Source organism: Canis lupus, chromosome 9, assembly GCF_003254725.2.
Source record: "Canis lupus dingo isolate Sandy chromosome 9, ASM325472v2, whole genome shotgun sequence".
In the NCBI taxonomy this organism is placed as follows: domain Eukaryota; kingdom Metazoa; phylum Chordata; class Mammalia; order Carnivora; family Canidae; genus Canis; species Canis lupus.
In genome coordinates this window covers 4,733,146-4,760,121 of record NC_064251.1, presented here as the reverse complement: position 1 = coordinate 4,760,121, position 26,976 = coordinate 4,733,146, and the positions used below count along the sequence as shown (strand labels likewise).

The 26,976-nt window shown below is 55.6% G+C and overlaps 1 protein-coding gene across 1 annotated transcript; it reads right to left on the bottom strand.

The window, feature by feature from the left end:
- Positions 1–301: 301 nt before the first annotated feature.
- On the bottom strand, positions 302–26,959 carry MXRA7 (matrix remodeling associated 7). Its single transcript, XM_049113891.1, has 4 exons — positions 26,683–26,959; positions 12,151–12,268; positions 8,256–8,352; positions 302–1,361 (listed from the first exon to the last, which is right to left on the bottom strand). Exons 1-4 carry the CDS (start codon positions 26,956–26,958, stop codon positions 1,247–1,249), a joined length of 606 nt encoding a protein of 201 aa, XP_048969848.1. The 5' UTR covers position 26,959; the 3' UTR covers positions 302–1,246.
- Between the last annotated feature and the right edge of the window lie 17 nt (positions 26,960–26,976).

Below are 26,976 nucleotides of genomic sequence, written 5' to 3'. Positions count from 1 at the left end.
AAGGGCCCCCTGGGGGGGGGGTGACAAAGGGAGCAAAGAACTCCAAAATCATAATTTAAGAAAAAAAAAAAAAGCAGTGACAGTTAATTTTTAAAAAAGAAAGAACCACCGACACTTGGACAGAACAGAGAGCAGACCCTCCTCCTGTGGGGACTGTGGACAAGGAAGCAAAAAGGAATTATAGCAACAGACGGGAGGTCCCCGAGGAGAATTCTAGTAGCGAGCGGGAGGATGGAGGGAGAGTAACTCAGCCCCCGCCATCACTAATGTGAGGTGCGCAAAACGCCACGGCTTCTTTGAGTTCATTGTGTTGACTTAGCTTTATTTCAGCAAATACAAAATATTGGTAAGAACTTCATAGGTCCTCTCTTTAGCAGATGCCCCCACCCCCACCCCCAACTCCACGTGCTCTGAGTTTTCCTGCTAATGGGGTGAACAGAAACCAGGGCCCGTGCAGCCCAGGGAGCTGCTGCATTTGCATCATCCCATGCTGGCTGACCCCTGGGAGGGGACTGACCCCTTAAGGCCTCCCAGACACTGTCTCTTCAGGTCACCTTGGGGTGACAGCACTGCATGCTGTCTGGGGAGATGCTCCCTCCGCGCGCATATGCGTGTCTTCTCTGGGTGACCGTAGTCCCCCTAAGGGTGGGCACCGTGTCGCAGCCTTGACTGCTCTATCTAGCAGCGAGCATCGTTCTGGGTACACAATAACTCAAATGAGCCTGCCTTCCTCATGGGTGAAGGAAGGCTCACGCTTAAATGGGAGAAGCTCTCGGGGGGTCTCAACTCTGAGAGCACTGATCTGTTCCAGCATGGAAGGGGGGTGTTGAGTTAGAGTTTTTGCTAAAAGGACGCTCAGAGCCGGTGCGGGCAGCAGCTGGGCGCCACTGGCACGGTCCCCACCCCCACCCCCACTGGGCACTTGGTGTGGAAAGGATTCAGGGGTGCTATGGGGGAGATGGGCAATGGGTCCTGCCGCGCCCTCAATCTGCTTCAGAAGGCTTTCTGGAAGCTTCCGTAACTGCATGGGTGCGAGCAGCAGGGGAGCATTCTCTTAGCAAACAAGTCGAACTCTGAGGACAACGATCCCGATTCCTGTAAAATGAGGCCTAAATTGTGGGAACCGCGCAATCCATGTGTGATACGCCTCTACGGCTACGTAGGCGGAGGGACGGTCTACTGAAGGCGGAGGGACGGCCTACTGAAGGCGGGCCAGCAAGGGACAGGGCCTCGCGGGCCAGGCGGCCTACATGTCGTACAGGCGGAGCTGCTCCTGCACGTCGCCGTCGGACATCTCCCCAAACGTCTCCTTGTTCTCCTTCATGAGCTTGAAGATAGCCGCCAGCTGCTCCTTCTGCACTCTGTGGGGAAGAGAGGAGAGAGGAAGAAGGTGCTCCAGCGCAGGGTGCGGGACGCCGAGTGCGCCGGGGCTGGGACCCTGCTCTCGGCCGCTGCTGTGCCTGCCTTCCAGGAAGGAGAAAGTCAAACAGAAGCAAAACCCACTCAAAACCCACGAGCTGGCTTGGCCGAACCACCTCCGCTGGAAGGTCCTAAAGCAGGCTCTAAGTCTTGGTTCTGCCCCACGGGTCTGGGGACCCAAGTGAACGTGTGGGATCCTGTGCCTCTGTTTCCCCCAGGGGGCCCTCTTTCTTGTTTCTTTTCCTTTCTTTTTTCTTTTTCTTTCTTTCTTTTTCTCTCTTTCAAAAGATTTTATTTATTCATGAGAGACACAGAGAGAGGCAGAGACACAGGCAGAGGGAGAAGCTCCCTGCAGGGAGCCCGATGTGGGACTCGATCCCAGGACCCCGGGGTCACAACCTGAGCCAAAGGCAGATGCTTAACTGCTGAGCCACCCAGGTTTCCCTGAGGCCCCCTTTCAAGCGTTGACCTGGCACGTCCTGGGGGAGGGGGGTCGATGGGGGGAGGCCCCTTCTGTTAAGTGGCCCGAGAGCGAGCCCATGAAGGAACGTGTTAGCAGCAGCCTCAGTTGTGAGGGGTGAGGGCAGAAAGCATTAGCAGCTGAGAAGCAGGGGTGTGGGCGGAGGTGCCCACGGGGTCTCCTTGCTCGGAGGAAGGGGCGCCTGCTCCTGCTCTGCCCACATACCTTATGGCCAGCGGGGGGACCGTCCCTCCCACCACAGAGCTGGCCCACGCTGGATGGGCAGCTGGGACCCAAGTATTTATCTTTATGAGGCTCGGCCACACCATCTGACCCGCACGGGACAACTCCCAGGAGCGCAAACATTTTGCAAGGGTGGGGCACCGGGTGCAAGGGTGGGGCACGGGGCACAAGCGCAGAGGGCAGCTGCGACCTGGGGCTCGCCCGTTCCGCTCCATGTGCGGTGCCGTCAGCACAGCTGGCCTCTGGTTTCTGTGGTTTGTGTGGACAGCTGCACCCTGCACCCGGCCCTCTAGGCCCCTCCCTGCATACACACACCGCGTGTCCCCCGTGGCAGGGCTTTGGAACGACCGCCAGGCTACCCAGCACCCATAATGCTGCCTGGGGTGGCGTGGAGTCCCAGTGTCTGGTCTTATATGTGTCCCAATGGATTCCTTCTGCGGTGACCCCATATTTCTCGACCAGAATTTGGCTTTCTAGCTAGAGCTGCATCTAGAAACTCAAATATTGAAGTCCCAAATCCCAGCCTCTCTCGGTCACCCTGGGAATGCGATCTCTAGTCTGTTTTCCCGTGTGGAGGAGAAGGAGCCTGCCGTAGGTGTTCTGTACCCTACAGTCCGAAGAAAGCACTGTGAATTGAAAGGCTGTGTGTGCTGAGCAACTTGGATGGAATCACAACCCCCCACCCCCCACCTTGCATGCACACAGATTCTCAGGTATTTTTGATGGCTGTGGCGCTTGGGCATTGGGGTAGACCTAGGACTCCTCCTCTGCTAGAGAGTAACAGGCATCAAAATGAGAGCGAGCTCATGTTTTAATGGGTTCAGAGGAGACTGTTTCTTAAAAACACAGCAAAACTGAAAAAACACACAGTAACCGAGGTCATCTACTCAAAGTTTATTGGGCTGAACAAAGGCTGAACACACAGATCCAAGCCATCGGGAGTACATGATGAGGCTTGGTGCCTACAAGCCACGTTCAGGATTCCAGACAACTAACTAGTTAGGGAACTACCCTGGAGGGAGTCACCTACTTACTGTATCAGTAAGATCCCAGCCTGGATGAGGCTGCTGTTATTGCTGCGTGGGGACACGTGTGCTAACCAGGGTAGATCTACTCGTCCCGTGGCTCGATGAGGCTTGCACACGGTGCCCTTTCTGCACTACACCTCTGAACCTGATTTTAGGACCAGAGAAGGTGGCTGGGAATGTAACATGGCCCAGGGGGTGGCATCCCGGCCTTCCATTAAATGGAACAAATTTTTCTATAAACTTACTGCTTTAAAAAAAATCTGTTTTAACCAACGCATCTAAAAACTGCAGATTAGGCTGGTATAGTATAAATATTGTCCGATATAAAATTCCAAGAAACGGGTCTGGGGCTGACCTCGTTTATCTGGTGAAATTCTAACTTACCTACGAAACCTTCTAGGAAAAGGCATAATCGTCAAGAAACCTATTTCAAGCAAACTAGTCTTATTGCTTCTGCCAAAGCGGAGGTGGAGGTTCGGCTGCGCTGGGAAGAGCCGTCAGTGAAAAGGCCTCTCAAGCCACAAGAGGGGCGGATTCAAGCCTCCTCTAAATGAAGTCTAAGGGCCACACAAATCGATAGCTGGCGCTGGTTCCCCGCTGTGGGGCCAGTAATAGGACTGCTGCCGCTGCGACTCTCCTCTCTCACCCCCAACACCCGAGCCCCCCAGATGGAAAGAGGGAAGTGGGCCCCCAGGGAAAGGAGGACGTCCACCATCCCTGAGCCAGGTAGCCAGCACAGGAGCTTTGCCTCGTTGGTCTGGCAGGCCTCAGAGTCTTTCACAATTTGGCTCCAGTGAAGGAAAAGGCGGGGCGGGGATGAAGCTCTGCTGGTTTTAAAATGACAAGGTGGCTGCCATTGGTGATAGCACAGGTGTGAAGGGCGAGGGGAAAGCAGGGTACGGTGATAAGACAAATCCAAGTCTACGAAACCCTTGCTTAACCAAGCAATGCACACCAACAGGGGGGAGCATCTCTACCCCGGGGGGCCAAGGCGCTCCCAGCACCTTCCCCGCTGAGGGACAGGTCCTGATGGAGGGGCTGGGTCCCAGCACATTTGTGCAGGCCAGAGGCACCCGGGAGCCTGCATGGCTCCGCTCTGGGGATTTCCATTTTATCTCTCAAGCTTTTTAGATGCCAAAAGGAAAAGCCTTTAGCAGGAGGCTAATGATAACTTCATTATTCTTCGGTTCTGTAAAGAGAAATAGGGAGAAAAGATCATTTATTTTACTTCTTCCATCTTACACGGATGGTGGGGGAGGAAGGGGGAATGGGGATGAGGAGGAGGATGTTTGGGATTGCAGAAGCCAGGCTACAGCAGGACACTGTTCCCCAGAGCCCGCCTGACCCGGCACTGGCCCTCAGCAGCCTGCCAAACCCCATTCTGAGTCCTGAGTCCGGGAGGCATTTAGTTAAGGGGGGCAGACCTGGACCCTGGGCGGGGAGGCGGGGCCGACTCTAGGTCACATACTGGGTGCTTCTGACCTTTGCCCCCCCCCACTGAGATTGTCCTGTCACACTCAACTATTTCCTGTTCCCGCTGGTGGGGTTTTGTTCCCTCTGGGGACACTAGCACCCTAGGATGCACACACACCTTTTCTAAATGACACCCAGAAGCTCGCAGTCTCTTCCAGGGAACGCAGGCCCTCAATTTTGTCCCTCCAGCGCCCTCTTCTGGAGGTCAGAGTCACGCGTGTTTCTAGACATTCATACTGGCAAATGCTCCATGGACTCACCAGGTTGTGGATGCCAGAATGTCCCACAGCCTGGGCTCCCGGGCCGCCTCCCACCCTTGCCTGCTCTGCTGCACCAGGCACCTTCCACCAGAGTCGTGTCCTTTTCCAGAAAGGTCAGGACGTTCTGTGGACCTTCAGAATGGAGCGGGGGCGCTGGGAACCCAGGTTCCCATCTATCAGAGCCAGCCTGGTCTACACTGTCCTCTGGACCAGGAGGTGGGAAGAACAGACGGCACACAGGAGAGGAGGGGACAGGGGTGCTTTTTCTTTTTCCTGACAAGCTCCCCAGCTTCACTAGCTCTGGGAGCTGGAGGCTCTATCAGCAGCCTGCAAAGCCCATTGTCCCAGCCACACACTGAGGCTGGACATGGCACCTCCCAGAGAAGCTGCGGTGGGAAGGCACCCTCCACCAGCCAGGCAGGCGTGGCAACGCCAGGGACGCCTGTGAGAGCCCTGGGCCCCAGGAGAAGGCCTGGCGGAGGGGGCAGGCAGTGACCGAGCAGTCTTCCTTAGGCAGCCACCAGCTCTGGATTTGCAACCCTGACCATTTATCTGCCTCTTGTGCCCAGGGAACCTGAATCTGTGAGCAATTCCGAGGGTGGGACTGTCCACTGAAACACGCAGAGGAATGATCTGGGGTCTTGATTTTAGTCCTGCTTCCTAAGTGCTAGGCCCTGAAAATTATTTGTAAAGCGAGGCTTTAGGGGATGCTGGACCATGTGACCGCTAAGGATTTGGGCTCTGGATACCACTGCTCTGGTAGCTGAGTTAATTTAAAGTCAGGGATTTGCAGCATTTTTTGGTGAACTAGCTTGCAATTCAACTGGGACTCAGAGTGCCAGGAAAGGGATTAGAAACAGGCAGAGTTCGGTCGGAAAGAATTTGACAGGCAAAGAAGAGAGCATACTTGGCTCCTGTGGCTTTAGTGATTTGACGATAATATACGTGTTCTTTTTCATACTAGAATTCCAGGGCAGTTTCCTAGACCGAGCTGGGACGAGCTGGGACCAGAACGAGCTTGCACCCGCCGGCTCTCCCGGGGCCACACGGGAACTACCCAGCTGTAGATGGAGAGACAGAGCCAAACTCGCCAGCCTCTGCAACCCCAAGCATCACCACGAGAGGGACAGAAGCAGCTGCAAGAGGTGTGCGAGTCACGGGGCCCCATGCAGTGCCACGTGAGCTGGCTGGGGCGCATGCAGGGGCAGGAGGCAGCAGGCAGATGCGTGCAGCAGCCGTGGGGAGCATGCTGGGGAAGGACAGGAATGAAAATGAACGTGAACTCCAGCTCCACTCTGCGGGGACCGTGTGTTTAAGGGCCATGAAGTCCACTAGCCCCTTCATCTCAAGTTGGGGCACAGCCTCCTTCACCCTGGGGCTGCCCTGGGGCACAGTCTCCACCCCACGGAGTAGCCAAGTGTGACTCGGTGCCCCAGAGGTCCCCCAAGACCCTGGCAGGAAAGACCTTCCTGGGCGATGCAGGGTCTGCTGTCTGAACATAACAGAGAAGGGACTTCCCCTTCCCCTCCCTCTTTCTGGGGTGCCTGCTCTGAGCCCCGTAACCCTGGAGACCTGACACCCCCTACCCCCGCCTGAGGCCTGGCATCTGTCCCTAACCGGTCCTTCCGGTTTCACTGACTCCTCACATCCACAGGCACCTGCCCGAGCACCTGGCTCCGTCCATGGGGACCTTCGCGGGATCGCAGGTGCACCCAGCGCTCCCCATCCTTAATCCAGGGCCTGCAAACGTTTCCTGTAGAGGGCCCGATACTGACTCTGTTGGGCCCTCTGCGCCATGTGGTCTCCATTGCAACAGGAAAACTAAAGAGTGGCTGTGTTCCGGTCAGTCTGAGCTTACTGAACAGCACTGCCTCTGCCACCCCTTCCTCTGACCAGAACAACCTGCCTGTCCCACAGCTTGGGATGAAGTGGCAGGGGGACACCCAGCAATTCCCCTGGGGGACGACAGTTCTGCCCCAGCCTCACAAGGGGGCGCTAGCTCCCCACCAGCCGGTCCACGAGGCCCACCAGGGACTTGTGTCCTCTGGGCTCCCAGAACCCTGCAGCCCAGACAGAGGGACCCGGTCACACTGCGACCCCCGTGCTGGCGGAGAGCGAGACCGCACCGTGCACACAATGTATCAACTGATGATGGAGGCGGCGGAGCGGGGAGGTTTAGACCGCGCCAGTCGTGTTGGGGACACGTTAACAGACAGGAGGAGGGAAGCACCACTGGTCTGAGAAGTCAATCTCCTTACCAAAAGGATTTGCAAGAATATGTGTGGCTCAGGACCTAAGGAACTTGCTACAGGGAAGTGAGGTCAGAGGTCAGCTCAATCCTGAAATATAAAGGCAGCAAACTGGGTCACACCCAGAGGCAGTGTCACCAGCACCAAGTGGGGGGCCAGGGGCTCCCCTGGAGGCCACCTTCCCCTGCTCAGGATCTTCCTCAGGCTGGGCCCAGGCTGCCACCCCTCCGCCCCAGGGGAAGAGCCTTCCAGGCCAGGTTTGGAAGAGCTGGTGACAGCTGCAGGAGGGGAAATGGGGGTCTGGGCAGAGCGGCTTCTGACTTTCGAGGGACCCTGAGTGGCTTGACCAGCGGCACCAAAAGGGTGGCTGAGTTGTGCATTCGAATAACCTCCTGTCGTCTGTGACCCTAGGACCCCAGCCTGTGCTAAGGAGCAGGTGGGGGTCACCACAAGCATACAAGCCTGGGCTCCCGTTGAGACTCCAGTTTGAACCGGGGGGTCGTGGGGGGACCGCTGGAGTCCGACCACCGTTCTCTCCCGTGGCCTGACACAGCTGTCCTGCTGCCTCCAGGGCGTTCCTCAGCACCCCAGCGGGCTGGAGTGGAGAGGACTCGGGGACGGAGGCCCGCGGTGTGCAGTGGGTGCCCAGCAGGGTGTGGGGGGTGCCCAGTCCTACAGCTGAGAAGCTAGGCGTGCAGTTGTGTGGGAGCTCCGTGGAGCAGAACAAACGCCGACGCCGGGCGATGGGGGCAGGGGAGCTGCCGAGCGGATGAGCAGGAAGAATCGCACCCTGTCCCCAAGTGATGGATCGGTTTTGTCATGAACTGTACGTGTGAGGGAATAGCCGGCTCTGCTCCAGGCTCCTCCCGGGTGGCTCGTGGGGCGAGGTGGGCAGGGGAGGGGCTCAGCCGCCCTGCCCTCTTCCCGGGCTCCCCAAGGGGCCCGTCTCTGGGGAAACTGAGGCTGGTTGAGCAGGACAGAACCCCAAAAACCAAAATAAAGGAGTAGCGGGGGTGGGGCAGGAGGCTGGCCAGAGGCGGGCCTCCTCTCCTGCTCAGCAGGGCAGGGGCAGGACAGCATGTGGGGGGGGGGGGGGCTCCCGCGGGGAAGGTGTGCGGCCTACCTCTGCTCCTCCTCCAGCTCCTCTTTGGTCATCATCTTCCTGTACTGGTTCCCCCGCAGCTTCCCCGGGCTGTATTTAAAGGAGAAGACCTCTCCCCCTGCAGAGAGGAGACGGGTCAGAGCCGGCGCAGGCCTTGAGTGCAGGGGGGCCTCCCACAGGCTTGGGGTCCTCATTCCCTTTTGCTGGCTCCAAGGGCTGGCTGCCTGGCCCCATCCTCTCCTGCATCCACCCCATGCCATCCGGGCTGCCAGGCCTCAGGAGCTTGCGACTTTTTGTCTCCACCCGGCAGGGCTTCCTCCCACACTCTGTGAAATCCCACGGCAGCTTAGGAGCTCTTTGGAACTTGAAATGGGGATACAGGGACAAAGATGAAGCAGCTGGAGAGAAATCAGTCCCCCTCCTCACACGGTGCCTGCAGCTCTACCCAGCCAGTGATGGGCCCCCCCCAAGACCCGGCTGAGCTGCCCGCAGAGCTGCCCGGCTGCCCCTCTCCGGCAAAGGCTCCCGCTGAGTTGCTGTCTGGGGGATGCTTTACCCTCGTCTCTGAAGCCCCCCATCACTACTATGTGATGGCCACGTCCCCTGCATCTCCTTGGGTCCCAGGCCCCCGGGAGGCACAGGGACTCCTGAGCGTTCTGCTGAGATCCTCCGGGTTCTGGGGCTTGGGGTGCCTGCCGGTTATTAGAAATCTGAAACAATGCATCCAGCCTACAGTAGGACATGGGAGGGATGTAGTGTTTTTCACACAGTTTTGAATTTGGGCATCAAAGTCGGTACATGTTACTGAATAGGGACCTGCCAGTCCCAGAGAACGGACTCCTAGCTGCCTGAGAACACACAAACCATCTCGAGGCCTTAGGCGGGCACCTCAGAGGTCTGGGCAGAGAAGCGGAGTGACAGGGAGCGAGGGCAGGTGCTGGGCACACAGGCACAGGCTGCAGGGCGGAGGAGAAAAGCACTGCAGGGCATAGCCCTGGGCTGAGCATCCGGGAGGAGAGAGTCCCCTTGGGAAGCTATGCCCTTAAGTGGTCTTTCAGCCCAGCAGGTGGAGGGCAGGCAACCCCTGGCCGTCCCCAGGACAGGGACTGAATGGCTGGTTTTGTCTAGTTTCCACTAAGGCGTACAGAATTGAGTGAGGGAAATGCGAAGGCCAGCAAATCACCCTCCCACACATGGAGTCCTTTTCAGTCCTGTTCTAGAGAGTGTACCTCTCTGCCACTCCAATGTCAGGAATCTCGAACACCTCTGCATCCTGCCCCAGGCCACCCTGACCTCCAGCTGGCACCTGTCCTGCTTGATTAGACAAGCTGATGTGGGTCCAGGGTGGAGGCCGTAGCCCTTTGGATTCAGGTTCTCTCTGGGCCGAAGGAAGAAGGTTCTGGATGCAGACTCAGAACCCAAATGTCATGTGAGGAGGGCCCTGTTCTCTCCAAAGCCTCGCCCAGGAGGAGAATGCTGGCCGGCTCCCAGGGCACAGTCCGCTTGTGGCTCCCTCACCCCGGCTAACTGCTCAGGGGCTGAAGCTTTGCCTTAGGAAGAAGTTACTACATCTGTACAAGAGTTCATTTGCTCTTCATTCTTTCTGCAAATATTTAGTGAGCACTGTGTGAGGTGCTGGGGACTTAGCAGTGAATAAAACATATAGTAAGCAAAGATAAGTAAAATACAGTTAGAAGTTGGTCACGAGTGCTCTGCAGAAAGGACAGGGGAGTGGGGCAGTGAGGGGGCTGCTTGGAAGTTTCCCTGGGGGTAGGCTGGGAGTGGCATCAGGAGGGGATTTACAGGTGGTAGTTGAGAGGGAGCAAGCCCTGTGGTGTCTGGGGAGACCGACCCAGCAAAGTAAGGAGGCCAGTGGCACTGGGTGGTGGAGAAAGGGGCCGGATCATCCTGAGGGGCCTTCATTCTTCTTCCGGGTGAGATGAGGCTTGGTGCAGAGACCCGGGAATCCATTCCCACCCCCTCTCACCAGAGACCGCGGCCCCCACGGGCCAGCTCTTCCTCCAGGCTGAGCTCTGCTCAGGTTGACCAGCAAAGGGCTGGAAAGTACCATTTCCTGCAGGCCCGCAGAACCAGGAGCTTCCAACAGCACCAGGTATGGACTGCCTGCATCTGGGGATCTGGGCACTTTGCTGAGTAATTCAGAGCTGCTGTCGGAGGGGCTTGGGTCCCTGGTTATCCGGAAAGCTCTGAAAAGCCTGCCAGAGGGGCGGGAAAAAAAAAGCCTGACACAGAGCTGCGGTCTCAGATGAGCTCACAGCCAACACACCAACACTCGATTCTGGACCTCGAGAAGAGGCAACGGACAAAGAAAACCAATTAACCTCAACATCAAGGTCACTGTGTTGCTATGTTTTAGAAAAATAAAACAAAAAATTCTGCCAGCTGGGCACTACTCAAGGTTTCAATTTAGGGGGCAGGCCTGATTAGTTTTATGTTTTCCGGGCCAGGCAGAAAAGCCTTTCACTTAATCACATCACATGTGGTGTACCAAGTGATCCACAGTCGCATCCAATTTTGCTAGACCAGGAGGTTTCAATGTGAGAGCCTCCCGGGAGCAGGACTTCCTCTTGTAGCCTTCTGTGAATTGCCAAGTCGCTTAGGGAGGGCATCTTGGCGACACTAATCAATTAGCCCGAGAGCTGAGCTGCTCACTGCAGAGGGGCTGGGGGCCCACGCCTCTTTTCCTCTGACAGCTGGGGCCCTAAACCTCCCCTCCCTCGCCTTGTCAGAGCTCACAGGAAGCGGCTGGGGGATGGGGGGTGTCCGGGGGCAGCAGTCAGATAAGGACAGAGGGCCCATGACAAGGCCCATGGCTGGGTGGGAGGCTGGTGATCCTCCTCTTGTCCTGGCCAGGGCCTCTAGCTGCCACGGCAGGGCCTCTAGCAGCCACAGCTCCTGGGTCCCCGAGTCACTAACAGGATCCTGACTTCTGGCATCCCTGCAGCTGCCTGGGGGGGGGGAAGGGGGGCCACGAGGCAGGGACAGACCCCAGGCACAGGTGCCATGCATCTCTAAACCTGCAGATGATTGGGGAGAACCAGCCCCCGAGCCTCTGCAGCTGCCTGCCCTTCCCTGTTCTTTTGAGGCAGCACTGACAGGAGCCTGGACCTGCGGGACCTCATGGGGAGCTGTGGGCCCCCCAGTGCAGCCGGCCGCCCGCCCACACACCCACACCAGCGGAGGTCATTGCATTCCTGCAACCCACTCTTTCCACTGCCCCTGCCAGCAGTCGGCTGAAAGTCACGGCAACAGTCTCGCTTTTTTAAAAATTATGAAGTATTTCAAACACACACAAGAGTACAAGTATTAAGTCCTCCACGTCCTTTGCATATAGATTTAACAAATGTTGACATGCTGCTTTCTTGTTGCTTGTTTTAAAGCAATAAAACACGACAGGACCCAGCAGAAACCCACACCGCGTTTGGCTCTCTGTCTGTTCAGGGCACTGGCCCCCGTGGGTGCCCAGGGCAACCCCACTGCCTTCCACCTGCTCAGGTTCTAACTGGCCAGTTTCCTTCATGCTCAGGGTCACTCCTGCCCCCTACCCCTGGCCAGCCAGGTTCTGAGGGCAGGGAGGGCTGGCCAGGTACTTGAGCTGCTTGGAAATCAGGCGTCTCCTCCCGTGGGGCCTTCGCCGTGCAGAACACCTGGGTAACGGCCTGTGAGTGGCTTTTGTCTCCATAAGGGAGAGGTTCAGTGAGAAACTGAAATGCACAGTGTTGGGAGCAGAGCTAGGAGGTGCGGCAGGAAGTGGAAGGTCAGGGTGCTTGGTTTTCTGGCATGATGGGTCCTCCGTATTGGAAGACAACTCACAGTTTAGAGGCAGGAAAGAGGGGACAGAAAGAGCCAAGGTGACAGGGCGGGGGGTTGCACCTGGAGGCCGGGTCCCACTCACCGTCCTCTTCCTCAGGCCCTGCTTGGGCTGGTCCCTCCGGGCCATCCTGCTCCGGCTCTGGCTGCGGCTCCGGCTGCGGCTCCGGCTGTGGCTCCGGCTCCAGCTCTGGCTCCTCTTCCTGCAAGACAAGGAGAGACTCAGCACCTGGGGCCCAGAGCTCGGGGTGGTTCACTCTGATAGGGTCATCCAGGTGCCTGACCCCTCGGTGAAAGCGACCTGACCCTGGCCCACTGGCAGGAGGGATGTGCCGCAGCAGTGGTGGACCAGAAACCAGGGCCCGCCTCCGGGAGATGGGGCAGCGGTGGGCGGAACGTCAGGAGAGGAAGGAGCCGCTGAGGGCCAGCATGACCATACAGCACAGGTGCCTGTTCTTTGGGTGAGGCCAGGAGGACCCCCGTGGGGGCCACCATCAACCAGCGGTGGAATCCACATAATCTCCATGAAAACGCTGTGTGGCCAAGACGACAAGGGGGAGTCTGTCCGCTGGGGAGCTGTGTTTTTGACCTTAAACCTCAGTCCTTTCACCCCTTCCAGGTGGGTGTTTGTCAAAGCCTTTGTTTGTTTTTTTTTTTTAAAGATTTTATGTATTTATTCATGAGAGACACAGAGAGAGAGAGAGAGGCAGAGACACAGGCAGAGGGAGAAGCAGGCTCTATGCAGGGAGCCCGACGTGGGACTCGATCCCAGGACTCCAGGATCATGCCCTGGGCTGAAGGTGGTGCTAAACCGCTGAGCCACCCGGGCTGCCCTTGTCAAAGCCTTTGGATGCCATTTTGGTAAGGGGACTGGGGACCCCCACCCGCCACTCTAGCTGATAGGACCAGGGAGGGGCACCCGGGGAAGGCTAGCACCTGGGGCCCACCTTGGCGGGGCCGTCACAGAGAAGCTGTGCTGGTGAGTGCAGACTCCACCTCTGCTTCCTGGTACCTCATTTCTTTTTTTCTTTTTCTTTTTTTTTTTGAGAAAAGTATATTTTTTAAGATTTTTATTTATTTGAGAGAGAGCATGAGCAGGGGGCAGAGGCAGAGGGAGAAGCAGACTCCTCACTGAGCTGGGAGCCCAACGTAGGGCTCGATCCCAGGATCCTGAGATCATGAACTGAGCCGAAGACAGAAGCTTAACCAACTAAGCCACCCTGATGCCCCTGGCACTGCGTTTCTACCCCTAACAGTTTCAGCATCTATCTTCCCCAAACTGGAGCTCCACCTCCTTCAGGCCCAGCGCTCTCCCTCAAATGGACTCAATAAACGGATGGCTGGAAGGAGTGTCCCAAGATGGCCTTCTTGGAAGGAAGGAGTGACTTCAACCTGCAGGAATCCCGGGGGGTACCGGGATGTGCGGATCCTCCAGCCACAGGGACTGAGGGCGTGGTGGGGACAAGGGACCCGGGGAACTGTGACGGGAAGCCAATATGCACAAACCCGCAGGTTGATGAGAGGGAAGCACACACAGGAGTGAGCCGCCTGCGTTGAGAGGGTGGCACGCTCAGGCCTTTGGGACTCAGTTCCCAGAGGTGCAGCCTCCGCAGGAGCTCGGAGGGGCTGGCAGCAGGCTCCCTCATAGAACAGAGCGAGCGAAGCTGGCCTGCAAGTTTGCACAAGCCCAACAGCAGGTCATGAGTGGCAAACCCTGAGAGGCCTTGAGTTGCCTGTCATTTTCTTGCTCTCTGGATCACACAAAGTGCAGCCAGGAGGAGCTGGGTGGGAGGCAGGAGCAGGACTTCTCCTCTTAGCAGCGTCCATCAAGCTCTGCACCATCGAGATGTGAGCCACGCTGCCCTGAGCGCCGCCGGTCAGTACGTGGGGCTTGTCCAGATGCCCCCTGGATTTTGCACAGCAAAGCGTCTGTGGGGAGGGGGGCAGGCCTCTTCAGGGGAGGCAGGAAAAGGAGACACCCCTTTGACCCAGCAAACCCACTTCTAGGGATCTGCTCTGGACTAGAAAACCATCTGTTCAGGTTTTTATACAAGGACTCTGATTATGTGCAGCAGAAAAGAAGCCAAACTGGAAACGATGACATGTTCGTGACTTTGAGTTAAATATATTAGAGTTAGATATATTTGGCTAATGTGTGCAGCACAATGTTAACAGGTTAAATATATCACAATGTGGATACGCCATGCAACAAAGTGCTTTTATTTATTTTAAAGATTTTATTTATTTTTTTCATGAGAGACACAGAGAGAGGCAGACACAGGCAGAGGGAGAAGCAGGCTCCCTGAGGGGACCTCGATGCAGGACTCCATCCCAGGACCCCGGGATCACGACCTGAGCCCAAGGCAGACGCTCAACCGCTGAGCCAGCTGGCGTCCCCAATACAGTGCTTTAAAAAGCAGGCAACTGTACAGACTGATGTGAGAAATGCATCAGGATAAGTTACCAAGAGGAAGCAGCAAGAAGCAGCACAGTGTGAGAGGGGCAACCTTCTTGGTATAAATATAAGAATGGAGATGCACATAAACGCTCCAAACGCTGAGGAAATGTTTTCTGGAAGGACACGCAAGGCACTGTTAGCAGTGGCTACCTTTGGGGGGAAGGGCTACCTCGGGGGGAAGGGCAGCACTTCTCTGTTCATTTGATTCATTTCAGTATATTTGGATTTTCTAATAATATGCATGAATTACTCGACATATTTTAAAAATGCTACACAGGGGTATCTGAACTGTGAAGTCAGTGAGGTTTTGTGTGCGTGTGTGCGTGTGTGTGTGTGTGTGTGTGTGTGTGTTTTAAGGAAGAGGAGAAAACAGAGAGACAACTGCCCTTAACCTGTTCAGGGCTGGACCCCAGAAATAAGCCCAATATTGAGACTAGAGAGGTGGCCGATTCTCCCATTACGTGTGACGGACACAAAGATAAAAGAGATACGAGCACAATCTTTTCCTCAAGGAGCTCATGATCCAGTTGGAAAGACATCTGCACAAATAATGGCCGTGCACGGTGAGAAAATCAAGAGCTGAGGCACACCCCACTGTCCCCAAGGGACACCCAGCAAAGGCTGACCTGCCAACACCCTCCCGGGGAGAGGCTGCTCTAACTTTGAATCTTGCACTTGACTTTTGAAGTGTGCTGCTTATTTATTTATTTATTTATTTATTTATTTATTTATTTATTTATTTTTATGTGCTGCTTCTTATTTTATTTTTTTATTTTTTGCTTCTTAAGCTGTAGCTGTGACCCCGTTGGCGGGTTATGAAAGCAATTGAGAGGTTGCTACCGGTATTTTAAAAAAATGTGCGACCCAGGTCTTAGTGTCATTTTCAGCTTTAATAATTTCAGAAGCATGAATGCTACAAACATAGCAAGAAAACGACCCTGGAGAGGCTATTTACATGTTAAATAAATTGACGTTTCTCATTCAAATTCATGTAATTACCACAGTCTGGTGCTAGATATGGCTGTAGTTGATTTTTGGACTTTGAAAACAATACTCATGGCCTGAGCTTCAGTAACTGAGGGATCGCATTTGTGATTCCAGCCTTTCGATCTTGCGAGGATTTGATGCACACCTGACAGCTTGGACATCATGTTAACGGAGGTTGGCCAGCTCACCAAGGTGCCCGGGGGAGAGGACTCGTCCCCCTGCCCACCCATCCAGACTCTGGCACACACAAGGAATTAAAATGGAAAACTTGGCATTCAAATGTCAGGTAGCTAAGCATAAGAAGAATTTAAATAAGTAAATATTCAACGGACGTGTGCTGTAGCTTTGTAGCATTTACACTTCTCAAGTTATTAAAACCTAAAACTACACCAAGACTTTGGGGATACCCCTGCATCCCAGAATTAAATGGAAGATAAATAGTGTTACATGTCTGGTAGAGAGAGATACCGATTTATAAAATTTCTGGTGTGCTTCTGTGACTTTATATACGGGGATGCAATTTAAAAGAGTTTTTGTTTTTGTTTTTGTTTTGTTTTGTTTTAGATTTTGTGAAGTTTGGAAAACAGTGCTGAATTGGCCACTCATTTTTTTCTGTCTGTACAGAAACCCCCTTCCTTTGGAGGATACCCCTGGAAGCCTGTGGGCCCAGGGGTGGGGTGTGGGGTGTGAGGTGGAAGTGGGGGGTGGGGGATGGGGCACTGCCTCAGGACAGACCCCCTCCTGCAACGGACCAGCATGCAGATGTGACCCATGGCCCGACTCTGTTTGGGGAGAAGGGAGCTCTGGTCCCAGGGTTCGGAGAAGACCCTGGCTGTGGTTGTTCCAAGGCCACTCCACCCCGGCCTCCCCATCTCTGAGAGGACAAGGTGACAATGGGCTCCCAGCATCTTTTAAATGGGGAGAAAGAGGAAGAGGCTGGCATTTTTGGAGCAGGAAGTGGAATGGGGTAACGAGGGCAAGATCAGAGGCAGGAGAAACTCCAAGAAGCGTTTTCAAAGTGCAGGGGAGAGGGGATTCCCGGGTGGCTCAGCAGTTTAGCACCTGCCTTCGGCCCGGGGCGTGATCCTGGAGTCCTGGAATCGAGTCCCACGTCGGGCTCCCTGCGTGGAGCCTGCTTCTCCCTCTGCCTCTCTCTCTGTATCTCTCATGAATAAATAAATAAAATTAAAAAAAAAAAGTGCAGGTGAGAGATGTCAGGCCTGACTTGGGAGGTTAAGGAACTCTGGCCATCGGCTCTGTGTTTGTTGAATGAATCTGCGAAGGGCTGGCTGCCCCTGGCCACAGGCAATCCCCTGGGGGTCTTGAGGTCTGGAGTTCCACCCTTGGGCTTGCTTTCCCACGGAGCTGGGCTGCAGCACAACCACACAGCTGCTCAGAGCGCTGATCGCAAGCCAGCCAGATGTCACCACTGGTCCCCTTGGTCCTGAGAGAGCTGCACGGTCCTTGTGTGTTGTGGGCTGGACTGTGTCTTTCCCAAAATCACAAGCTGAGGTCCAAACTGCTGGTACTTCAGATTGTGACTACATTTGGAGAGAAGGCCTTTGAAGAAGGAATTAAGTTAAAGTGAGGCCAGTGAGGCCTTGTCCCAACCCAATCTGAGCGGTGTCCTTCAAAGAGGAGATGTGTAAGAAGGGGACACATGCAAGAGACACCAGGGGTGTCATGAGGACGCGGCGAGAAGGCGGCACCGGCAGGCCAGGGTCAGAGAGGTCCCAGGAGAGACCGGCCCTGCCCGCGCCTGGACCTCACAGTTCTGGAAAAAATGAACGTTGGTGTTCTAAGCCGCCCCGTCTGCAGAACGTTGTTATGGCAGCCCTAGCAAACCAACACACCGTGCTCTAAGGAAAGGAAATCAGGTTCGTGAAGCTGTGAATGGGTGACGCCCTCTGAGACAGCTACCGTCATCCTGGCTGGTCCCCAGAGCGGTCTCGGGCCGGGACCCGAGCCCATCACCTCACTGACCAGAGTCCCGGCATTCCACTACTGGACAGGGCCCAAGTTCTCACTTCCCGGGTCCCGACACACTTCTCCAAATCCGCCTTTTCCTCCAGTGGAGGGACGGCTCGGGGGAGGCAGAGCACAGGGGCCAGGGGCTCCCAGAGGCCAAGGAGGGAGGCTTCTCGGAGCCAGTGCGAGCCTGCGGGCAGCACATTGCCATTTATGGCCGCCCTGGCCCATCCAGGCCTGATGCAGGCGCTGAAGCAGAGGAGGGAGGGAGGGAGGGAGGGAGAGGGTGAGGGGGGCAGACACAGACAGAGAAGCAGATATCTTTCCCTCTCTCTGAGGAGATGGCTCGGCCCCGGGTCCTGCACACAGGACCTGCTTGGCCCCTGTGAGCAGCACCATGGCTGAGCCCGGCTGTGCCACAACAGGCCCCCTGGATAACCCAGGGTGATTTTAGAGGCCCACGGGTCCACCTCCACGGGGACGTCTGTCCCTCCCTCCCCTGCAGCAGCCAACAGGGAGAGCAGGGAGCTCTCAAGGGGCCTGCACGATCCCCCACGGCTTCTCCGCGGCCTGGGCCAGGCCCCATCCACCTGCACACCACGTCTGCAGCAGGTTTCTGGGGTGGGCACCCAGAACGGGCAGGGTGCAGGGGCTGCTGCCCGGCTCCCACCGCAGGCAGAGAGGCTCTGACAGGGCTCTTCCCCCCCAACCCCCATTCCAGAAAGATTCCATTAGGCAATCAGGCTGTTCATCTTTTGCATTCGGAGGGGAGCAGCTGCGGGCGAGCAGAGGGCGCAGAGCTGGCGCCAGCTCCCGGGGCGCCTGTGCAGGCTGGTGGGGGGGAGGGCAGGCTGGCAGAGGTCACGGCGGCTCCCTCCACCCGCGTGTCTAACAGCTCAGCCACCGCACGCCTAAGTGACAGCTCCAGGCAGAGGACGCTCCGGCCAACCCTCTAAATCCATATTTGCAGCGGGATAAGGTGCATCCCCCGAGACAACGGACTGACGTCTTCTTATCCTAAACTGGCCCCTCTCAACTCGCCAGTTTTTCTCTGCGGTCACAGCATCCTGGACACTTCGTCACGGCCTGGGAATGGGGATCCACGCCTGCTGCTTCCTCTCCGCTTTGACTTCTCTACCGCCACCACCCGCCTGGAAAAGTCCGGACTCACCCTCATTCTCCACGCTCCTGCCAATCACTCGGTGCCCAATACGGCACCATGTCCTTGACCTTACTTAATCTCCTGCAACTCATTTGCTCTGAGAACATCTTAAAATGCTAGCCTTACGATGGCTTTTTCCCACGAAAACTCTAAAATGACAGCTGCCGTGTTGAATTCAAATAATCCCTGGCCTTTGAGGTTCTTGGGCTTCTGGAGTCCGTGAGGTCAGGGTCTCTAATGCCTCCAGTCCGTGAGGTCAGGGTCTCTAATGGAGAGGTGCTTTCCTCTCCAGCCCATGGGGGGGCGGGTGCCATGGGCAGGCGGGCTGGAACTTGGGGTCACCCTTGGGAACAAGGCCTTGGGCACATGGTCTGCCCTTCCCCGTTCACCTCTGGGTCCCCCTCCCTCCTCTGTCTGGGTGGGGTCCTCTGGGGTTCACAGGACCCGGCAAGGATGGTTTTGAGCTTCGTTTTTATCCTGGAGCTCTGTGGGGGCGACCGAACGGATTGCTGTAAGAAGGGGGGAGTGGGAATATAGGGCCCAAGATCCGCTCCCCACCCCACCCCACCCCAAGGAAGTTCTGCTTTTGCTTTATGCACTGGACTTCCATCTAGGCTTAAAGAAGAACAAAACAGATCTAGCACTTTTAAAAAAATGTAAGAAAACCACTGATCTGATGTCCTTTGCCCCAAGACATAATTCTAGCTGATAAAACCTTTGATGAATTGCCAGTTTGTATCCTCAAAGGTGCTCGGGGACACAGACACTTGAAAGGTGAAGAGGAGCCATTGTGTGAGAGTCTAGGCCAGGAAGGGTCTGCTCGGCAGGGCCCAGAGCCTGTCCCAAGGCTCCAGAGGAGGCGCAGGCCCGGTGCGTCTGAGCACTGGGAAGGCCACTGTGGCTGTGCTGGAGGGGGCGAGGGGACAGCTGGGACAGGAGGCAGAGCCGGCCACTGGGGCCGTGGTAAGAGTTCGGAATTTATTCAGTATGTGACGGAGGCCACCACACGGCTTGGAGCAGGAGAATGTGGCTGTGGCTTCCATGTTATAAACATGGGGCTGGTCTCTGGAGGGAACCTGTCCAGAACAGTCTTAACAGACAGGGTGGCCTCACGGTGGTCTCAGGGGCTCACTGGACCACCCCGGGCAGGTGTCGAGGAGGCAGCCGGCCACATGAGGTGGGGCTCAGGGAGCGGCTGGGCACCATCAGCTATGGATCAGGGGAAGGGCAGAGGCCAGCGTGTTCTGGAAGACAGGTCTAGAAGTGAGTCCTCCACTTGATAGGAGCATGAGTGTTTCCAGCACGGACAAAGAACAAAGCAAGAGTCCTGGGTAAGACGCGGACTCCTGAGTTGGGGTTGGGGGAGAGGGGCGGAGAGATTGAGACCTGGTGTTCCCTGTGCCAGCACACAGCGCCCCAGGGCAAGGAGGAGCCAGGCTGGGGGCCAAGTTCAGCCGTCCAGACGAAAAGGGCCATCCTGGACTCCAACCTCATATCCCAGTTGAGGGCACATTCATAAGCCCTAGGCACACTCTCTTGCTCCGATGGCCAAGCATGCCAGATCCAATCCTATCAGATTAACGGTTTTTGGCATTGTTCCTACAAAGAGGATTTGGAGGGCATCAAATGCTTCGTAAAAAACCACCCCGGGGCAGCGATGTGCATTCTCCCCTTATCAGCAAGGATTAGGTGGAATTTTAGTGTCTACATTTTGGGGCGGGAGGTGGTGATAAATGGAGACGCTTGAGCATAGGGCGGAGAGCTTGCGGACTGCTGTGACCAGAACGATGGGGGCGGGGGACATGAGACCACCGTGTTCGGGGCCAACCAGGCTGAAGAAGAACTCTGACCATGACCAACTTTAAGGACAACAACAGAAGACAGGTGACTAGTGTTGAAAGTCTCTAAGGAGGAGATCCCTGGTGGCTCAGCGGTTTAGCACCGCCTTCGGCCCTGGGTGTGATCCTGGAGTCCCACGTCGGGCTCCCTGCATGGAGCCTGCTTCTCCTTCTCCCTCTGCCTGTGTCTCTGCCTCTCTCTCTCTCTCTCTCTGTATCTCACAAATAAATAAATAAAATCTTAAAAAAAAAAAAAAGTCTCTAAGGAGCCCTCAACCATGGCCACAGAAACTGGCAAGACTTTAGGAAGAATAAAGATAAGAATGGCTTGACCCCCAGAGTAGGGTTTACTGATCTTCACAGGACACCACTGCGCTGGAGGTATTTGCTTGTCTTGGGATTGATCTCAGATACTGAGTCCTCGGCACAGAAGCATCTGGCCGGGAGAAACACTCTTAATACCAAGGTCCCAGAATGAGGTTCTGGCTGAGAACGTGCCCAGGGTTGTCTCAACCAGAGGTCAGGTTGGCCGAAGCGTTAATAATGATGCAAGGAGTTCTTACTTGCAAATACTAGATGCGGGCACACACATGCACACACCCACCCCTGGACGCACAGGCCTTGAAACAGAAGTTGGTAACTGGAAAGCAGATAAGCATGGATTGCAGAGAGCTCTAGGAGAGGTCAGAGCTCGTTTTAGTTCAATCCTTTCAGTTTGGGGAAACTGAGGTTATATGGCTTCCCCCAAGTCCTATGACTATTCAGAATAGTCACAATTTTTTTTTAAAGATTTTATTTATTTATTTGACAGAGAAAGAGAGAGAGCACAAGCAGGGGGAATGGCAAAAAAGAGAAGGTGAAGTGGGCTCCCCGCTGAGCAGGGAACTGGATGTGGGGCTCAATCCCAGGACCCTGGGATCAGACCTGAGCCAAAGATGGGCACTTAACTGATGGGGCAGGTGCCCCTGGAGGAAAAATATTAGGTAAATAGGTACCATGAATTCTCATACTGGGTTTCCTTTGGACCAGTTAATCTCATTTGCTCTTTCACCCACTATGGCCAGGAGAACCTGACCGATCCTTCTTCCCTGCCAGGTAGGAGGGCAGGAGCACCCTGGTGCAGCATCCCAGACCTCTTTCTCGGCTCTGACCAAGCAGCCAGGACTAGCAATCCCAGCAAGCTGCTCAGTCCATACAGAGCACCCCTTTTAGGAGATTTCTGAACCCCATCAAAGTCCTGGTTCAGGGGCACCTGAGTGGCTCCGTGGTTGAGCATCTGCTTTTGGCTCAGGTCATGATCCCGGGGTCCTGGGATTGAGCCCCACATCAGGGTCCTTGCAGGGAGCCTGCTTCTCCCTCTGCCTATGTCTCTGCTTCTCTCTGTGTCTCTCATGAATAAATAAATAAAATCTTAAAAAAAAATACCCCAAAACAAAGTCCTGGTTCATTCATCTGTCCCTAACGGTGGCAAACCAAGCGTGGCTGGACTCAAGCTGCTCCCAAAATGCCTCAGCCACTGGGAACTGGGCGTTTCTCGGGAGGCACATCCACCCACGGTCTAGGGCCGACTCAGCCCTCCCACACTCTGGCTTAGGCCGACGGTCCGGGAAAGAACAGAGCAACAAACAGGGTCTGTGTAAAAGGGCGCATGCTCCGCGTCTTCTTTCTAACCCTGCAAAGCTAGGCAGCTTTTTCCTTAAGGTATGTTCTTTAAAAATTTATTACTTCCCACAGAGTAGAAAATTCTAACCGACAGCTAAATTTTCTGGGTGCCAACAAGACTACTTCGGGAAGAAAGAACAAAGTTTAGCCATGAGGAAAGTCCCTGGACTTCTTTCTCACGTGGGAAAAAATAAATTATGAGCTGAAACGACTTCGCATAAAATACTCTCTTGCACTGCTGAACACTGAACTCTTGTTTGCAGCTCTGTGCATCGTCCCCTCTTTGGTGATGTTCATCACTGTAATTACCGTGAACACACTGTTTTGTGTTCTGAGCTTTTCCTTACATATTTCTACCAACTTGCTAATTAATCCAATGTCCTAATTAATGGATGTGTGGGCTATTTCCAGTGTCCTTTGCAGTAAATCACTAGACCTATTACAGACTGAATGTTTGTATCCTCCCCAAATTTGTATGTCGAAGCCCGAGAAGCCCCAGTGTGATGGTTTTTGGAGGTGGGGCCTTTGGAGGTAAACTAGGGTTACATGAGGTCCTGAGAGTAGGGGCCCCCAGGATGGGATTATTGTCCTTATAAGAAGAGGAAGACACCAGGGAGCTCTCTGTCCACCACGTGAGGACACAGAAAACCAGGAAGCGGACTCTTCCTGGGAACCGAGTTAGCTGGCACCTTGATGTTAGACTTCCAACCTCCGGAGCTGGGAGAAGGACATGTCTACCGTTTAGGTCTCCGAGGCTCTGGTATTTTGTTATAGCAGCCCGAGCTGACGGAGACAGGATTCCAAACTGATATGAACAACTGCCAACTCTCTATTTGGCCCTTCACTCACTGGCTTCTGTGCTTTTTGTTAAGAGAACAGAAAGTGGGGACACGTTGGCATCACGAAGGTCAGGATGGACGGCGGGGGAGGGGAGTCACCTGCTCCTAAATCACTCTGTGGCCTCTGTAGGGGTCGGGGTGGGGAGACCTGTGGCGACAGGGATGGTGAGGGTAGGAGACACGCTGTAGACCTAACAGCAGGATAACTCCAGAAGGTGAACCAGGGCCCAGCTGCACAGTGAGGACACCCGGGTGAGGCTGCGCAGCCCAATCAGACTGACACAGCCAGAGTGTCTGAGAAACCAAGCCCTTTCCTGAGAAATTCCCCACTGGGTTTCTTTTTCCCAACACTGTATTTTTTTTTTCCATGTATAATGAATATATAGTGGTATAAAAGCTTCAGGCAAACAATATAATGTTTCAACAATTTTATACATTTCTCGGCGCTCATCACCGTAAGTGTACTCTCCAGCCCTGTACTTTGGGAAATTCCAAACCTACAGGAAAATCGGAAGAATAAAACAATGAACACTTGTACGTCCTTCACCTAGATTCACCAGTTGTTAACATTTTGCCATTTTTCCATTCTCTTGTGTGGGCGTGTACGTGTAACTATTAGAATCATGACGGGTCCTCCCTGAACGTTTGGGCACACAGCAATCTCCCCAAGGACAAGGCCACGGGTCTACAGAAGCACAACGCCAGCATCACATGCAAGAAATTGAGCATCGAGACAACAAAATGATCTGATAACCGGTTCATTTGAAACATATCCCAGTTATCTGCAAGATGTTCTGTACAGATCTGCAAGTTACCTGCAGGATGCTCCGCACCCCCGCCCCAATCCAGAACCCATTCAAGGATCATGCATCATGTTTGTCCGTCTTGTCTCTTTAGTTTTCAGCTGAGACAGGTCTCCCTGCCTCTTCTGTGTTTGGTGATACTGTGTCTAGTCGGTTGCTGACCAGAGAGGGAGGACCCGAATGCCAAGAAGTCTGGGTTATGGCACCGACTTAACTCTAGTACTATTCGGGGGACCCTTGACCTTCACCTTGACCACGGTTTGGGAATCCTATGACATAGCCTGGCTGGAATCCACACCTCCATTAGATAAGAAGCGTGGTGATCCGAAAATCACAACCTACACATCACCAAAAAGCACTGTTTCCTGGCCTTAAAAGGGACCAGCTCTTATTTTTGTGACATTATTGGCCATGAATCTTTGTTGGGGGGGGGCATGCCTGTCATGCTTCCTCAGACTGCCCACCCCCACACGCACCCCTAGGAGATATGACAAGAAAGAGGTTCTACTAATAGAGCTCTGCCCTCTGCTTAGCCTCCCCGACCTGGCCGGCTGATCACCCCCCATTTCCCCGTTTCTTCAGTGGCTGCCCAGTGTCTCAGCTCACTATGCTACTTTGTCCCGCAGCACCATGGGGACCCTTCCCAGTGACCCGCAGCCGCAGTGGAAGGCTGCTTCCCTGGGCTGGGATCCTTCTCAATAATCAGCTTTGTGAATCAGAGGCAGCAGCTGCCCTGGGCCTCCCAGGCCTGGCAGGGCAGAAAGATGATTGGATCAGAAGAAGCACCACTAGTCAGGCAAGGTGGCTGCCCACCCCCCCGCCCCCACCCCTCAGCCTCATTTCCCCAGGGTCCTTCTACCCAATATGATAATCAGAAAAAAGCAGTGAGACCTGCTCTAGAAAATGCCCCTGTGCATTTTCAGATAATTTCTTAGCAGCTTCTTTCAGGGATAATCTCTCCACTGGGAAGGCAGAGTAGTAGGGGACAGGGGTATGTGTCCCCCACCCCCCGCACGTGACCCTAGGGCCTGAGGCCCAGCCATGATTTAGCGTTTGTCAGCTGGAGTTGAGGGGGGAGCTCAGCAACTCAGCAAGGATTGGGGATCCGAACCCACAAGGGAAGGGCCAGAGTCCTGAGTGAGGATATGGACTTAAAAATAACCCTTACATTGGGATGGTCTTGGGACAGGATGTCGCATGGGGAGTAGGGACACAAGACTCTCAGAGTCATCTGGCAGCTGCCCTGCACGTGAACCCCTCTGACGTGCTTTGTCCTTCCAAGCACCCACGCACCCCCACAGGAAGAGCGTCTTCCTGACAGAGGCAGATTGTGCTGGGGCTGCTCGGGACCAACAACACTGACCCCATCCCACCAGATCTCGAACTGCTGAGGGCCCACAGGCCTCGTAGAAAGCCCTCTCAGGAGTGCTGTAACCCAGAGGATCAAGACCCTACTGAGCGCCACTAACAGGCATCGAAGACTTCAATCTAGAACTTGCTGCTGGGTGGGAAAGGGCACTGTGTAAACGGTAGGGCAGGGCTGGTTGAGAGCAAATGGCTCCTGAGAAAGGCCCATTCCTCTCTGCTCTCCCAGGAGGCTGTGAGTGCAGGCGGGATCCCAAACCTGGGAGCGAACCTAATATATCAGCACAGGCCCTAACCCTACCTGCGGTCACCATGGCCCAGGTGAGCAGGAGCAACTGGGCCTCCACTAGAGCAGTCTGTCCTCCCTGGGAGGAATACAACAGCCCTCCTCCGGCTGGTTAGAATCCGCTCTAATGACACAATTAGTCACCCAGTTGTCAAACAAAGCGCCTGCTCAGAGGGGTCCCACACACTTACTCAGCAAAGAGAAAAGCCTTGGCCCAGCCTCACTGCCTTCTCCCCTCAAGGGTTCTCTGCAGTGTCCAGCAAAATTCAGTAGGGTGCTGTGGACACACGGACAAGGCACCAGAGCAGCTTGCTCACGGCTTCAACTGCTCCAGGCCTCCTCCAGTGCAAGAAGAGGGGATTGGGAGTAAGAACAAGGCATTCTGATCCCACGGACTCAGGGCCCTGGGTGGTAGCCTGTAGGGGTCAAGGGTGCTCAAATCCTGGAAATGTGGGTCTCATGCCCGCAAGTAGGTTTCGAATGTGAAGAGAAGCCCTGGAAAAAGTGTATGAGGCCAGGGGGGATGAGTGCACATCTATCTGGATGTCCTGAAGCCAGGCAAGTGGTCAGAACGGAGCTGATGATGAACCATAGGGTGAGTGTGGGGCAGAAGCAGGAGGGGCGGTTTGGGGGTGCTCAGCCCCGCTGTAGGAGGGCTGTATCTTGCTCCTCTGCTCCATCCAGGCCAGGCTTATCTGCAACCCCAGGGGAAAAGTGCCAAAGCACGTGTGACAATAAAAATGACTGCATTTGTGCCAGGCCTCTTCCGGCCGCCCCGCCCTATGCGCTTCCCACCGGAGACTGGCTCTGGAGTCTGGATTTCACACTGGCTTCCCAAGAAAAGGCAGCTTTTTTTCTTTTCTTTCAAAGTATGACTGTTTTTTCGTTATCGAGACAACTCTCATTACTGCAGACCTTGAAACAAGCCGCATGCACGTGGATGCGGGCCGCCGTGGGCCGGAGGGGTGCAGGGCGAGGGGTGGGTGTGCCCCGAGTCGGGGAGCCTGGAGCGGGGAGCGGGGAGCGGGCATCGGAACCCCAGCAGGACGCAGCACACAACTCAAGCGGGCTCGGCGCTGCCGGCACTTCTGGGGGGAGGATGCTCCCGAGTTTGCTCGCGGGCTCCGCGCTCCCGGGGGCGGGGGCGGGGGCGGGGGCAGTGGGGCCCGGTCCCCGGCCCCGCCCGAGCCGGGGGGAGGGGGCGCGGGCCCCGGGGTGGGGAGGGGCGCCCGGGAGGGCCGGGTCGTACCTGCCTGGCCTCAGCGGCCTGCTCCTCCGCCTCCACCGGCGCCGCCGCCGCCGCCGCGAGCTCCCCCGGGCCCTCGGGCTCCCCCGGGCCCTCCGGCGCGGCCGCGGGCTCCGGGGCGCAGGGGCCGGGCGGTGCGGGGGTCCCGCGGGCCTCGGCCGGGGGCGCGGGCTCCGGGCTGGCGGCCCCCCCGCGCCGCACCAGCAGCCAGGCGAGCAGCAGCGCCAGCGCCGTGGCCAGCGCGGGCAGCGCGGCCAGCAGCTCGGCCGGCGCCTCCATCGCGCCGCGGCCGCCCGA

Excerpts from the sequence above, each read along its gene's own strand:
- MXRA7 (XM_049113891.1), bottom strand. The coding sequence starts at position 26,958 with ATGGAGGCGCCGGCCGAGCTGCTGGCCGCGCTGCCCGCGCTGGCCACG. Across the intron at positions 12,269-26,682 it reads AGGCCGCTGAGGCCAGGCAG|GAAGAGGAGCCAGAGCTGGA; the intron begins GTACGACCCGGC and ends CTTGTCTTGCAG. Across the intron at positions 8,353-12,150 it reads AGGGCCTGAGGAAGAGGACG|GGGGAGAGGTCTTCTCCTTT; the intron begins GTGAGTGGGACC and ends TCCTCTCTGCAG.